This window comes from Ixodes scapularis, unplaced genomic scaffold (assembly GCF_016920785.2).
Source record: "Ixodes scapularis isolate PalLabHiFi unplaced genomic scaffold, ASM1692078v2 PGA_scaffold2__306_contigs__length_199485367, whole genome shotgun sequence".
Classification (NCBI taxonomy): Eukaryota; Metazoa; Arthropoda; class Arachnida; order Ixodida; family Ixodidae; genus Ixodes; species Ixodes scapularis.
In genome coordinates, this window is record NW_024609857.1 from 61652238 (window position 1) to 61667248 (window position 15011).

General features: G+C 49.0%; 1 protein-coding gene across 1 annotated transcript; it reads left to right on the top strand.

Moving 5' to 3' along the window:
* Nucleotides 1-2352: 2352 nt before the first annotated feature.
* LOC115313116 lies at nt 2353-3738 on the top strand. The gene has a single exon (XM_029972035.4). The coding sequence runs from the start codon at nt 2473-2475 to the stop codon at nt 3736-3738; it is 1266 nt and encodes a 421-aa protein (XP_029827895.4). The 5' UTR covers nt 2353-2472.
* Nucleotides 3739-15011: the final 11273 nt, after the last annotated feature.

Consider the following 15011-nt stretch of genomic DNA (forward strand, 5'->3'; position numbering starts at 1 on the left):
GGTCTGCCGTCACACCCTTTTTGCACAGCAAGGTGAGCAGTCTAAAAGCATAGCGTTCTCATCATCGCTAATAGGATTTTTTTTTTTTTTTTTTCGATATCTCTGAAAAGGTCACCTAGACGACCCGGGTCATCTAGCCCCCCTCGGCACCTAAACGTCGGATATCAACGAATATCGTCCAGCCATCTCATCCCCATCATGGTTACTTGTCACTTGTGCTCTCCCGACGATCGACAGTATTATTCCAGCGCAGACTCGCTACAAGTTCACTTAGCCTTGGTTCACAATGTGACTCCCTCGCCATGCATTCCCTTTTACGAAAGAGTGTGCGCTCTTCGTAATTATGTGGCTCAGTACGAGTTACACTTACACGAAAGAGACACAGAGGCGTACGACGTGGCGACCTTTTTTAGGCATCGTGCAGAGCATATGTCAAACGTGCTCAGACATTTTGGTCTGCCTCTGCGTTTTTTTGTGACACTCACTGTCGAGCTCGGACGTCTCCTTCCTGACGACGACATTGATGTGACTGTGCACTTTTTTCATAGTCAGGTCCAAACCGCATTTGTGGACGGTAATATCAATAGTTCAATTCAGCGAGTCTCCACTGAAATAGCTGCCCGGTTGGAGCATTATCAGGAACAAGGCTCGGGATTCTTTCTTGTCGGGATCAAAGTTTGTACTATTAATTTGGGCCGATTCCTTCCCCCGACCGTTGGTTGCGGACATTTTTCTCTACCGAAGCAACTTGCCTCAAAGCAATGCCTTGTCAGTGTCACTGAGCGTCTTCACGAATCTGAACGGGACATGTGCTTTGTGTTTGCGGTGCTCGCCGTTTTGCATCCTGCGAGCGGGTTTTACAGAGGAAGAGCATCCTCGTATCGTGAACATATGTGCAAATATGTGTTTCCGAAAACGTTCCCTGTAACCTTCCCGCAGGACGTGGGGGCCTTTGAGCGAAATAATTGTGTCTCAGTGAATGTGTTTGGTTATGACAGCGAGAAAAACTTTGTCTACCCACTGAAGGTAGTTGATAACGAGTTGGAGCAGCATGTCGATCTTCTCCTTGTTGAGAATCATTTTGTGGGCATTACAAACTTTGCGAGACTTTTTTCAAATGCCAAAAGCCTACGCTTTCGTTGTAAGAGGTGTCTGACCGGGTTTCAGAGGCAAGAAACCCTGTCTGACCATCTCTCAATGTGTAGGGACAAGAAGCCGGGCAAAACCGTCTTCCCAAACAAGGGTGACGAACTATACTTTCGGAGTACGCATGTCATGGAAGAGTTCCCCTTTTATTGCATTTACGACTTCGAAGCGATTCTGGAACCGACTCAGTCGACGGGTAATGTTTACGAGAATCACGTCCCCAGCTCTTTCTGTCTTCTCGTCATCCGCTCGAACGATTCGTCCATTGTTGAGGAATACCTTTATCGCGGACCCGACTGCGTAGAAAGATTTATTTTGATTCTCAACTTTCTAGCGAAGGAAATACCCCGATTGATTAGGTCGAGTGAAGTGCCTCTTGAAATGACTCAAGAAAACGAGGCTTCCCACGCGGACTTTTCCCGCTGTGGTATTTGCTACGAAAGCTTTAGCAAGAAAATGAAAACTCGCGACCACGACCACATGACGGGAGGGTATAGGCGGGCGCTTTGCTCCCAGTGTAACCTAAACCATCGAATCAACAAACATACCGTTCCACTCATAGCGCATAACCATTCCTACGACCTCAGCTTCTTTCTAGGCAGGCTTAATTTGTTCGAATCTAAGGATATTAACGTACTCGGAAGCTCGTGCCAGAATTTTAAATTGTTAGAGATAGGCAACCTTCGCTTTATTGACAGTCTCGCATTTCTTAATGCAAGCCTGGAAACGCTGGTGCAAAATCTACACTCTAAAGGAACAGAGCATTTTTGTTGCCTTCGTCAGTCCTTTCCCGAGCACGTCGACCTCCTTGCCCGCAAAGGAGTGTTTTGTTATAATTTCATTACAAGCTTTGAGAGTTACGAGGGTCAAAGCCTCCCGCCACGAGAGGCCTTTTTTAACAAGTTGACTGGGAGCGGGGTGTGTGAAGAGGACTACGAACACGCACAGGTCGTTTTCGATACCTTTGGCTTGAAGAACCTCGGAGAATACAGCGACCTGTACCTAAAGACGGACTGCCTCCTACTGGCCGACGTTTTCCAAAACTTTAGACGCTGGACGCTGGAGACGTACGAAATTGAGGCTTTACATTTCGTATCGTTACCGTCCCTAAGCTTGTCGTGTGCGTTGAAACAGTCGAAAGTAAGACTGCAGCTAATTGACGACCCTGACACCTATCTCATGATAGAACAGGGTATTCGCGGAGGGATTACCCAATGCACGACCCGTCATGCTGTCGCAAATGTTCCGGGAACGGATACGTTTAACCCGCAGCACGAACCGTCTCAGATTTTGGACTTGGACGTCAACGGTCTGTATGCGGCGACAATGAGAGAAGCCCTGCCAGTGTCGGACTTTGAGTGGATGACGAAAGACGAGATTGCCTGCCTGAACATTGGTGACGTTCCAGATGACGCTCCGACGGGCTACATTCTGGAGGTAGACCTCAGGTATCCTCATCACTTACACGAGACTCATTCTGACTTTCCCTTGGCCCCGGTGAAGCAAAGCGTTCCCTACGATTGGTTGTCCGACTATCAAAAAAGTCTGATTGACAAGTTTGAAATGCCCAAAGAGGAATCCACTACGAAGCTGTTGCTCACACTTCACGACAAAACGAAATACGTTTTACACTACCGGATTTTGAAACTGTACATCCAGTTAGGACTAGAAGTCACCAAAATTCACCGAGTCCTAAAATTCTCACAGCGAGCGTTCTTGAGGGAGTTTATTGATTTTAACCACCAGCTGAGACAGCAAGCAACCAACTCCTTTCAGAAGAATCTTTCCAAACTGTTCATGAACAGCATATATGGCAAGACGATCGAGAATGCACGTAAACATGGACAGATTAAACTCTGCGTTCAAGAGGACGACATACTGAAAATGCTTCAGAAACCGAACCTGACGCAGTTTCGAGCACTTAGCTCGCAGGTCGTAATTTTCCAGTTTGCTCCGAAAGTGATCAAACTCAAGCAACCACTCTACGCAGGGTTCTCGATTCTTGAGATATCAAAAATAGTAATGTACGACTTCTTTTATAATCAACTTCGTCGTGCGATCCCCTCAGCGAGGGCTCTTTACTGCGACACGGATTCCTTCTTCCTACACCTTCAGGGATCAGACGTAGACGACAAACTCCTCCAACTCCGAGACGCATGCTTGGATACATCTGGATATCCAGAGAGTCACAAACTCTTTTCAACCGAAAACAAAATGAAGCTCGGCGTGTTAAAAAACGAATATCCGACTACTCACTTGGTGGCTTTTTGTTGCTTGAAACCAAAGCTATACAGCTTCAAAACAAGCAGCAACACGTGTTGCGTAAGAGCCAAGGGAGTAAAGAAATCCGAGTCTCGCAAGTTGACGTACGAACTGTACAAGCACGCTCTAGAGACGAAAACTTTGCACAGAGTGACGCAGCATTTGATTGCTCGAAAACTTAACGAGAACAAAAGCATCGCGGTCGAAAAGATTGCTCTGAATCCGTTCGACAACAAGCGATACATTTGCAGCGATGGGATTACGACGCTTCCTTTTGGCCATAAGAGCGTTTTAGGAAGCGAGCGATCAGCCTCCTCATCCACGTCCTGACCTTGTAAATATTTTTTGCATCGCTATTCGACAACTTCTTTTTTTTTTTTTCGCGTTATTGCTTGTGTTGCACATTTTTGTGCAAAGTGTTTCCTTTGGTTTCTTTGTCGCGTTGAGTAAATTTAAAAGCCATTATTGCATTTATATGTGTGCGTGTTTTTTGTTTTGTTTTGTTTTGTTTTGTTTTTTTAGAGCGAATGAAAATAAAAAAAGTGAAACACCATATCTGTCTCGTCTTTGGTCCGTATGGATGCGACCATGCTCCGGTTCATTTCTCACGTTGCTCGGTACAGCAGACAGCTAAAATTAGCGAGAGTTGTCGACATCTACAAAGCTGCCACTAACATTATCGAGAGATATCGCGTGATAATGGTAAAAGTTCACGCCAGCCAAGGGATTCAGGTGCGCGCCATCTACAAACGGATTCGGCAAGTCAGATGCATTGCGCGCGCGCGAAAATACGAGTGGACACACCTTAGGAGCACGCACAATTTAACTTTTCAGCAACAGATGGCGCAAGGTCAGACCCACGCTGCAAGATGTCGCTCATGCCCTAAAGCCTAGTTCACATGCAGCGGTTTTGGCCCTAGAGCGGCGCGATTTCTGCCGTCGCAACGCTCGTGCCGCAGAATTGCTGGTGCTGGCCAGAGCGCCGCGACGGCAGAAATCGCGCCGCTCTAGGGCCAAAACCGCTGCATGTGAACTAGGCTTAACAATGAAGACGTTTAGCAAAAAAGACGTGCGCCATCTATGAACCGAGATGTCAACTCATACGCCTAAAGCCCGGATTTAAACTGTGCACGCGCGAAATCGAGAATATGAGATGCGATCTTCACATGCAGAACTCGTGCTTCAATCCCGACTCTCTGAGTTCGAATCCAGTTAGGAGAAAGAATTTTTTGGTAAGATATTACCGCGCAGCGATTCAAATATCACGTGACGCTGGTCACATGACCCTCTAGGGAAAACACGCGATAATGTATTTCTCGTGACCAATGCCACGACGACGGACGACATATCTGTGACGTCATCGTGACAGTGCATTTTCCCTCCTGGCAGATGACTCAACAATCCTGAACTCTTCCGTCATCACATTTCCCTGCAGTGCCCTCCGGTGAATGACTCGGCAATTCCGCTACAAAATCCAAGCAGCAGGAAAACACGTGATCTGATTTGCACACAGGGACAACTAAGATGAGTTAAGCGCCTTGGGAAGCAATGTGCTTATAGCGCTGGGGGTAGGGTGTCGGGCTTCTGTGCTCAAGGTAGCGAGGTCGATTCCCAGCCACCGCAGGGCCTTTTTTAGCGAACAAAATGCATTTACCGCGCGGCGATTCAAATGTCACATGTCCTTCGTCGTCATGTGACCGTCCCACGCTATGACATCATAATGTGACGTCACCCTCTCAAGTTAATTCGTACCCTCTGGGAACACACTCATTTCTGTGCAGGTCCCGAAATTTGGGGCCGAGGACCGAGCCATGGGACATCACGTGGGATGGCGCCGAGTGTCGTTCTAACCTCTGACGTCATCATCACGTGACTACCGAATGATTGACAGGTCCCGATATTTGGGGTCCGAGGACCGGGTATGGGAGAGGACCACCCGACCTCTGACGTCATCATCATGTGACTCTGCCGAATGATTGACAGCTCCCGAAATTTGGGGTCCAAGGACCGGGCTATGGGAGAGGGCGTGGGAACGGGGCGTTGGCGTGGGAACGTGACGTCATGGTCACGTGGGAGGATGATACAGGATGGAACCAAGGCACGTGCCGAGTACGTGCGCGGCATTTGTTTGCTTCCGTGTACGTGACCAGATTTTGTTTACTTCCGGCTCAATCGTGTATCATAATACACTACTCCGTAGGGGCCTCCTTTCCCCTCAGGAACCGACCAATCTCTTCAAATTCCACCACTCACACGTGGTACACTGTTTTCCAATGGTCGGCGAGCTGTCAGCCTGGCGCTCCAACCGCCAAACCTAAATTCCTCGTAGAGTTGTTCTTTGCAATTTTCCCAGTCTGGCTGGCGCCAACCGCTAAATTATTGCATTGGGCAAAGAGCGACAATTTTACACTAAGCGGCAAAACTCTCTATATACAGGCACATTCGGCTAAAAGCCACAAGCAGCTGCAAGAACGGGCTGTCCCAGGGATCTGTCCGAGCAGACTCCCGAAACCCGAGACGTTTCTTAACGACCGCGGGGGAACCGCTCCCGCATCTCGGCCGCTCTGTCTCCGGAAATGCTCCCTCCAAAACGCCGACACCCACAAAGAAAGCTAAAAAAAAAAAAAAAAATGCCGACGCAACTCTGGAAAGTTCTAACAAAAGAAAACACCTTAATAAATAAGCATGATTTCTATATACTTAACTCCTCCCCACCAAGACTGTTGCGTTGACACTTGATGTAAGCGCAGCATAAATTCCTACCCCGAATGGCGCACTGGCAAATATTCGAACCGACCGCTTGGCCCACAGTTAACCAAAACCAACCACGTCAACATTACGCTCTAAAAGTTCACAGCGCTCATCCGTAAATCTCAACAAAATCAAACAGCACTGATAAAAAAAAAGTATTATAAATCCCAAACCAAAAATACTGAAACGGCGAACACGCTGCTGCCGCAGGCAAAACATCTGGGCAAAAACCACAATGGGTGCACAAATAATAAAAAAAAAAAAAGAATTGTCATGATAGCTGTCATGTTCAAAGTCAAACTGCCACCAACGATCACACACAAGTTGGACCCACTCCTGTACATTCCAGGGTCCCGCAAAATCAGTGGTGGGAGCTCTCAAAACTGTGGCATAATGACCACGCCCTAATCATGCCTCTCTAGCCTCAACATGCTCATCAATGCTATAGCTACGAAACACGTTTCAATTACGTGCGGACACTCAAACTTCTCCCGCAGAGAATAAAGACTGAACACAATAAATATATATTTCGTGGAATATAAAATATCGAGGGGCCAACCGAAGAGCAAAATAAAAATAAATCAGGAGAGCAGTGAAATAAAAGTAGACTAAGGGCGAAATAAAGACCTAGTAGCCTGGCTAGCTACCCCCCTAATCGTGACCGTTTTGTCGTCCATCTCGTCGCCGTTAAAGACGTTCTGAGGACTGCCTTCGGCGGCGCGCAGTCAGTCGCTTCCGCGACACTCGCTGATCCCGAGCTCAAGCTTGAAGTCTGCTGTTCACACGTGCGAGCTCTAGGCACCGACCGGTCTGGCTTCCTCCTCTCCCTTGTGCTCATTTCGCGCCTGCCGTTCCCGCAGCCCCTTGCGTACAGACTCCCCCTCCTGTAGTAGCTCGACTCAACCTTCTTCCTGGGAGTCGCCCTGCGATGCACCGCCGTCTTAACCTTCGGCAACGACATGGCCACGGTCCCGAAGTCGGTGCCTCTCCGCAGTCGGAGCCTCCGCCTCGACGCCTGGATCGAAGGGATCACGACCCTTTCCGCCGTCCTCTCGCCGTCGTCCACGTTCTCGCCGTGGTCGTCTGCGTCGTAGCCCGGAGCCGATGCAGGGTTGGACCCGGAGCACCCCTCGACCGCCGACTCCGACCTGTCGATCCGCCTCTTGCGCGGCTGCTTCGTTCCAGCATGGGACGGCCCTTGCACCCCAGTGCTGCGGTGACCGGTGCGCTGGGGTTCCCTGGATCCCTGCGCTCGATGTCGCCAACCAGGTTCGTCCCCTCGTCGCCGCTGTCACCATCGCTACCGCTCTCGCTCTCGCCTCCTTGCGTCACCGGATCACCTGTGGGTGCATCTGCCTCGTCGGCGCCAGCTCTCCTATTAACGGGCTTCATCTCGCGTCCGCCGCGGTCATCGCCGTATGCGTTCTCCTCGCGGTCTTCTTCCGGATCTTCACCCTTCTGCCGCTGAAGTAAGGTCTCGGGCCACTCGTCGTCGTCGTCTGTTTTCCCGACGGGCTTGGGGTGCCCCTTGCCCGTCTGGACTGTCGGCTCGACCTTGATGTCGCCGCAGTCATCGCTGTCCGCGTCTGTCTTCCCGGTAGGCTTGGAGTGTCCCTTGCCCGTTTTGACAACCACATCGGATGCGCCGCCCGCTCCGACTCGGCCCTCGTCTTTCCTACCGCGGCGTGACTTCTCTTATTCTGCCTGCTTAAGGTTAAATTGGGCGATCTGGAGTCTGGCTTTTAGAGCTGCAATTTTTAGCTCAAACGCGTTATCGCTCTCACCCCCTTCGCCGCCGTCAACATCGCTCACGCTTTCGCAGCGGGCCTCACTGTTCACCTGTTCCGGGCATGTCGTCCACGGCCCAGCAGGTGACTCTCCCACTCCACTAGGTGTTGTTCGCCCGTCTTGACGACCGCCTCGGATTTCCCGTTCGGTCCAACCTGGCCCTCATCTTTCCCACCGCGGCGCCAATTCTCCTCGTCCTGATTAGCGTAAAATTTGGCTATCTCGAGTTTGAGTCTTAAAGATGCAATTTTTAGCTGTAGAGCGTTCTCCCTTTCACTCCCTCCCCCTTTTGATACGTCATCCAACATCGCCGGGCTCTTATCACGTTCTTACTCATTGTACCTTGAGCTCCTTTGGTCATCGAGCGCGACACCACTGACATGCGAAACCCGGAGGAAACAGAAATGAGTCCCACCTGTGTCAGTGCGCCGATACTGAGGCGATGACTCTCCGGTGTCACTGGACGTCACCCGCCGAAGTTGGTCTTGGGTTCGGGCCCGGCTGGTCCGTTCTTCGGGTCGCAACACCACGCAACTTCTCACGTAGACGATGCTGCGCCGTCGCTGCACGTTGGACCGCCGCACACGAAGCTTCTCGCGTAGATGTTGCTCCGTCCACTCGTCCTCTTTGGGTAGTAACCCACAAGGCCTCTCACGAAGATGTCGCCTCGTCCACTTCGGGTCGAAACCCGCCAAGACCTCTCACGGGAATGTCGTCCTGGTCACTTCGGGCCGGAGCCCACGAGGCTTCTCACGTGGATGTTGCCTCGTCCACCGTTGACGTCGGGTCGAAACCCCCAAGACCTCTCACGGGGATGTCGTCCTGGTCACTTCGGGCCGGAGCCCACGAGGCTTCTCACAGGGATGCTGCCTCGTCCGCCGTTGAGCCGAAGCTCACGTACTTGCTCGCAGGTCTCCGCCACGTCGTCTCACCGGAAATCGCGCCACCATCCTGTCGACCGCGCCAGTTAAAGTTGTTGGTTGTTTGTTCCTCCTGGTGGTGTGGGAGGCAGGTTCCCCTCCGATGGTCTGTAGCGTGGTGGCATGAACTTCGCTGAGTGACAGGTCGACTCACTGCTTTTAGAGAAGTATGTGTATTTATTTACACTCTAGTTACAAGTCCCAACTTGGGAGACCATCCCGCCTCGTCTAAAGTCTCGACTCCCGTCCCCGATTTCTCTCCATCAAATCCAAAGTCCGAATCTCTCAAACTCTTCTTGTAGGCCCGTAGGGCCCTCCTTTCCCCTCAGGAACCGACCAATCTCTTCAAATTCCACCACTCACACGTGGTACACTGTTTTCCAATGGTCGGCGAGCTGTCAGCCTGGCGCTCCAACCGCCAAACCTAAATTCCTCGTAGAGTTGTTCTCTGCAATTTTCCCAGTCTGACTGGCGCCAACCGCTAAATTATTGCATCGGGCAAAGAGCGACAATTTTACACTAAGCGGCAAAACTCTCTATATACAGGCACATTCGGCTAAAAGCCACAAGCAGCTGCAAGAACGGGCTGTCCCAGGGATCTGTCCGACCAGACTCCCGAAACCCGAGACGTTTCTTAACGACCGCGGAGGAACCACTCCCGCATCTCGGCCGCTCTGCCCACGCAAATGCTCCCTCCAAAACGCCGACACCCACAAAGAAAGCTAAAAAAAAAAAACAATGCCGACGCAACTCTGGAAAGTTCTAGCAAAAGAAAACACCTTAATAAATAGGCATGATTTCTATATACTTAACTCTTGCAAAGCATTTTTTTTTTTAAAGAAATATATGTTACGTGAGCATTCCAGTTCAGTATGGGTTTAGAAAATATTACACCCAGAGTCTTGATACTATCAAAGCACTCTATCGGGGATGATACAAGCAAATCGCATGATAATCTATTCTTGGAACTGAAACAAAATTGCCTCAGTTTTCGCAGTGTTGACTGTAAGGGAGTTAATAAGTATCCACGCTTATTCGTATCCGTACATTTTCCGTTCATCCCGTACATTGTTTACCTCCGGTAGTTGGTACACATGACTATTTTAATCATCTGGACACACGCCTCTTTGACCTAGTGGCGGTCAGAAAAGGCGTGCGTCGATGCAAAGCAACAAACTCATATTTATATCCGCTGCACCCCATATTGCAGCCAGGTTCGTGCTGTTCTGTGTCGGAGCTCGGTGCCGTCGGTGTCGCTCCTGCCGCGCGCTCAAAACGTCATTAGACCCGTACGTTCCGTGAGCCACCGCTCTTAATACCCCTGTCAGACGGGCTAGTTTAGTGTCACTACAAGCGAGTGCACTTCAACCCGTCGAAACACACTCCAAGTGTGTTGGTTCTACACGGGACAACTTAGTGTCACTCCAAAATGATGGCAATGACAATGGGTAAAGTAATTGGCACGCAAAATATTAAAGTGCATACGTATATTTTCATAAATAACTTCGTCGTCTTATTAAAAACACGTTACGCGTTACCCCACATCGTTGCGCTAAGTCACGAGCTTTAATTCAAATTTAAATCCAATTTGATGACTATGATCAGTCATTACAAGCCAAGCAAATCCAAAATCTAGACATCACTCTCATTCGCCACAACAAAAAAAAATGGGGGTGTGTGTAGGTTTATTTAGCCCAGAACTTAGTCTCCTCAACGTGCGACTTGTCTCTCAGCTGTAGATGAGAACTTTAGCGAGTGCAGTACAACCGCTAGGAGGCACGTAGCCAGGGGGAGGGGGGGGTGCGGGGGGGGGGGGGGGGGGGGGCTGCCATGGGGTTGGGGCTTTCCCCTTCCCTCCCCCCCCCCCCCCCCCTTCGAAATCTTCCATTTTGCTGCGGCCTCCTCTCTCTCCGCACCCACTTAGCGGAAAATTTTCGCTAAATTTCCCGCCAAATTTCGCGGGAAAATTTTCCCACTAAATTTATGTGTGACGTCACATGACACGTTCCATTAAATTCCACGTGACACGTCACCTGACGTCACACGTGATGTCACGACGGTAAAACTTTTCCCTCTAAATTGAGCGGGAAAATTTTACCCTCGTGATGTCCCACGTGACAACACACGGGACGTCACGTATGACGTCATTTTGGGAAACATCCCATAATGCAACACGCGGTTGCGCCGACGTCGACGCCGCTCAATTCGGAAACGGGCGCCTAGGAGCTGCGCTCTAAAACAACGTTACATTAATGAACTATTTTTACGCCTATTGGATGATTCTGATCGATCATCATAAGCCAAGTTAAGAAAGAAGCATATCAAACTTTGGCGTTCCGCTTCGTCCGATGAAAGTCTAGGAGGAGGCTCTGACACTGCCTACTAGATCATAATTATCGTGTTGTTTCGAATAGTTACATGCTGATACAAAAGTAGGCTCTTTCCTTTTCTGCTAACCAAGATAGCCTTGGAATGACTGACATTGTCGTCCTCTTTTATCAATTCACCGCGGCGCTAATCTTGGCACAGATCAGCTTAAACTCCAAGTTCACCCCTCTTTTTGTTTCGCAATGCCACTCTTCTCTGTCCTCTGTTTCACGAATTTCTTATTTTTATTAAAAAAAATTTTGCGCCACGTTTTTGGTGTTTCTGTTATGTTTTGCTCTTGAAACACTGCTATCGATGCCACGCGCACTCGGTCGAGCGAAGTGAATTCGTCAAACTCACTCGAAGTCACGGTGCTTGAAGCCAAGTCTGTTCCTCAGGAAGAGGCCGTGTGGCACACTACAGTGTGTGCCACACGGCCTCACAGTGTCATTAAAGGCGAAGGGCACTTGGTTGAAGTGCACTAAATTAGCTAAATGGCACTGTGTGTGCCACACAGTGCCATTAAAGGCGAAGGGCACTTGGTTGAAGTGCACTAAATTAGCCCGTCTGACAGGGGTATAAGTCTTGCGCTTTGGCGCTACAACCTTTTTTAATTACGACATCATTGCGTTCAAGAAAACTGTCGACCATTTGATATGGTGTGTTGTCATCCGGTCGAGTTTTGGATTTGCTTTGTTGTATTTTACCTTTGTAAATTGATTTGATGCTCAACCGTTTTAGGCTTCTAGCTGTCGGTACGCATTGCAAATAAATAAATAAAAAATACTTTCACGCACCGAGTATCTTATCTCTAAAAAAATCTGTCAGTCACGTTCCTGCAGAACACGAAGACAGTCAATCAAGGCGAATAGAAGGATCCCAGTAAATAGAGGAGCACGGAATTCGATTAGACTAAAGATAAGAGGTGCACAGGGACGATTATTGAGAGTGACGTGCACATTGACCTCGCGCGGAACTGATTTTACAGATCTAGATGTATTCTGAGCTCCATCATTCGCTGGGATTTGTCTGCTGTTCACCGTGATTGGCTCTCTAAGTGAACTCACACACTCTTGTAATATATAGTTACACGATCCATTTAAACTGTGGTTAGGCAAACGGCAGTTACCGGCCGCTGGCCTTTGTTTCACCGAACTGAACTGAGATGGAGTTACACGGCTATTTTGCTTGCAGTTGAAGGGTTGAAGACAAAGCAAAATCAACTGCAGTGTACGTCTCGTGTTGCGATCAAGGACACGTTTTTATAGCCATTATAACTGTTTAAAACATAGTTAGACCTATAACCTTCGTTGTTGCGCGTAACAATGATTATCAAAACCCCTAAAATAAATACAAACATGGGAGACATGAGGGAAGCCGCTTTGCCATCGACCAGAATCAATGGCAGCGACCGAGGAGTGCGAGTAGAGTGCGGGCTTCGCCATGTCCCGCGACATGATGTAATTGCTTTTGCTGCATATCGGCCTTCGAGACATCTTTCTTTCTGCAACATTTGCCTACACGGTTCTTTCTAATTACGTCCCTGGCATTCCGAAATAGTTAGCGCTTTCATAGCCGACAATGCTGCGGTCGTCGCCATCTTTAGCTCAGTTAGCGAGCCCAAACACATCGTGGAGATCCGTTTGCGCTAACCATGGTTTCCAGCCGCAGTTTGGTGAGCCGTGTAACTGCGCAAAACTTTAGTTTAGAGTAACTGCAATTAGCTGAACTGTAGTCATGTATGTCCTTGTTACAGGTGTAAAAGGGTGTTCTTGGTCGCGATATAATTTTGACGTTAAAAGCGAACTTTTTCTTTCATTCTCTTCTTCGCAAAACTCGATGACGTAATCACGGGGATCGCAGTGTTCACTCTAAGAAATACCTGCGCGTCTGCTTACCCGCAAAACACTCAAAAAGCCAATCTCTGCGATCTAGGAAATCAGCTCAGTGAATGATGAGGCGGAACATCTGTTTAGATCTTAAAATTAAGTCTGCGCTGTGGCATCACGCAATCCAAGCATGACACTTTGCATTGCGTAATGCAGTGGTCTCAAACTCATTTGAGTGTAAGGGCCAGATATCCCACACCTGAAAGGTCAAGGGCCTACGTAAGACGCGCCGAGGGGGGAGGTAATTTTGTGCTTCATGTTTTTTTTGTTTTTGTTTTTTCAACTCAAACTCTTGTCAGTGACAACTCCAGATTTGATTTGCTTATAAGACTACTTTGGGCCTTCACTTCATGAGATCAGAATAAAAATGACACCCCTCCGCCAACGTGCTGGCATTTTTAATAGAAGTACACTGTAGTTCCCGTTGCTCAATTCACCCAGGAATTAACCAAGCTCAACATTTCTCTAAAAACAGAGAGTTAATATGACAGTTGTAGTTTTCTTGACGAATTTTGCTACAACACTGGAACAAATACTTTTCTTTGAATGTTCATATCTTCTTGAAGGCGCGAATTCCGAGCTCGTAGCTTTATCCTTACCAGTTGCTCCTGCTGATCGAGAATTTACGTGGCCGAAATGCATCCTTCAACGAATAGCTTGCGCTTGCAGTCTAGTAGCGGAATTATTGTACATTACAGAAAGGTGGGTGCAAAGCAAAAGGCAAATTAACACAGACAAGTATACTATGTGAATACGTTAAAAGAGCAGGGCTACTTTTCGAGCGAAAATGAAGCGGCGAGATGAGATCAAAATGGCACATGGCATTTCTAGCGCTCGAGACATTGGGTCCGGGACCCGCAGCCGGTTGCCTGCGGGCCGCGTCCCAGCAAGTCGCGGGCCGTGTGTTTGAAACGCCTGGCGTAATGCCACAACGCAGACTTCATTTTTAGATCTAAACGGATGTTCCACCTCATCATTCGCTGGGCTGATTTCGTAGATCGCAGAGATTGGGTTTTTGATTGTTTGGCTGGTAAGTAGACGCGCAGGCATTTCTTAGAGTGTTGACGTATTCGCGCTGTTGTGACGATCATCAAGCCAGTTGTGACGATAGTCAAATGCGACTCACCGGTTGGACACGCGCTGCACTCTAAGAAAAGCCACTGCTTTACTTTCCCGCACAACATTTGGAGAGCCAATCAACCGCAACTTAGGGAAGCAGCTCAGCGAATGACGATGCTGAAACATATGTTTAGACCAACAAAGGCAGTCTGAGTTGTTACATTACGCAATGTAAAACGTCACGCTTGCATTACTTAATAGGGAGTTTTCGTAGATCGCGCTGCCCCCTCCGCTAAGCGTTCCGCAACGAAGAAGTTGCTACCGCGCCTGCGCGCCGATAGCCTTGACTGTGGTTATCCCGCTATCGTAGCGGGTTGCGGAGGGCCTTGCGGGACGGCGAAAACGATCTACGAAAACTCCCTAATGTCACAACTCAGACTGCGCTTGTTGGTCAAAACATATGTTTCGGCATCGTCGATCGCTGAGCGACCTCCGTAAGTTGGGGTGATTAGCTCTCCGAGTGTTGTGCGGGAAAGTAGACGCACTGGCTTTTTAGGGGCGAAGCCCCTTAGGGTCTAGCCTTGTCCGTCCGTCCTTCCGTCCGTCCGTCCGTGCGCCTGTGCCCACATAAAAAGAAAAAATTTTTGCGCAGTCGACATGATTCGAAGCTGTGCAGGGAGACCCCAATGATTTCTAGTCCATCGCCTTAACCACTCGGCCACGACTGCGGGTGGTAGTAACTCAAGAACTGGGGTTTCTGTCATGGATGAAACGTTGCATGGATGAAACGCTGCGGTCAAATGCGTATATAATCGCGTTAAACTTTGGA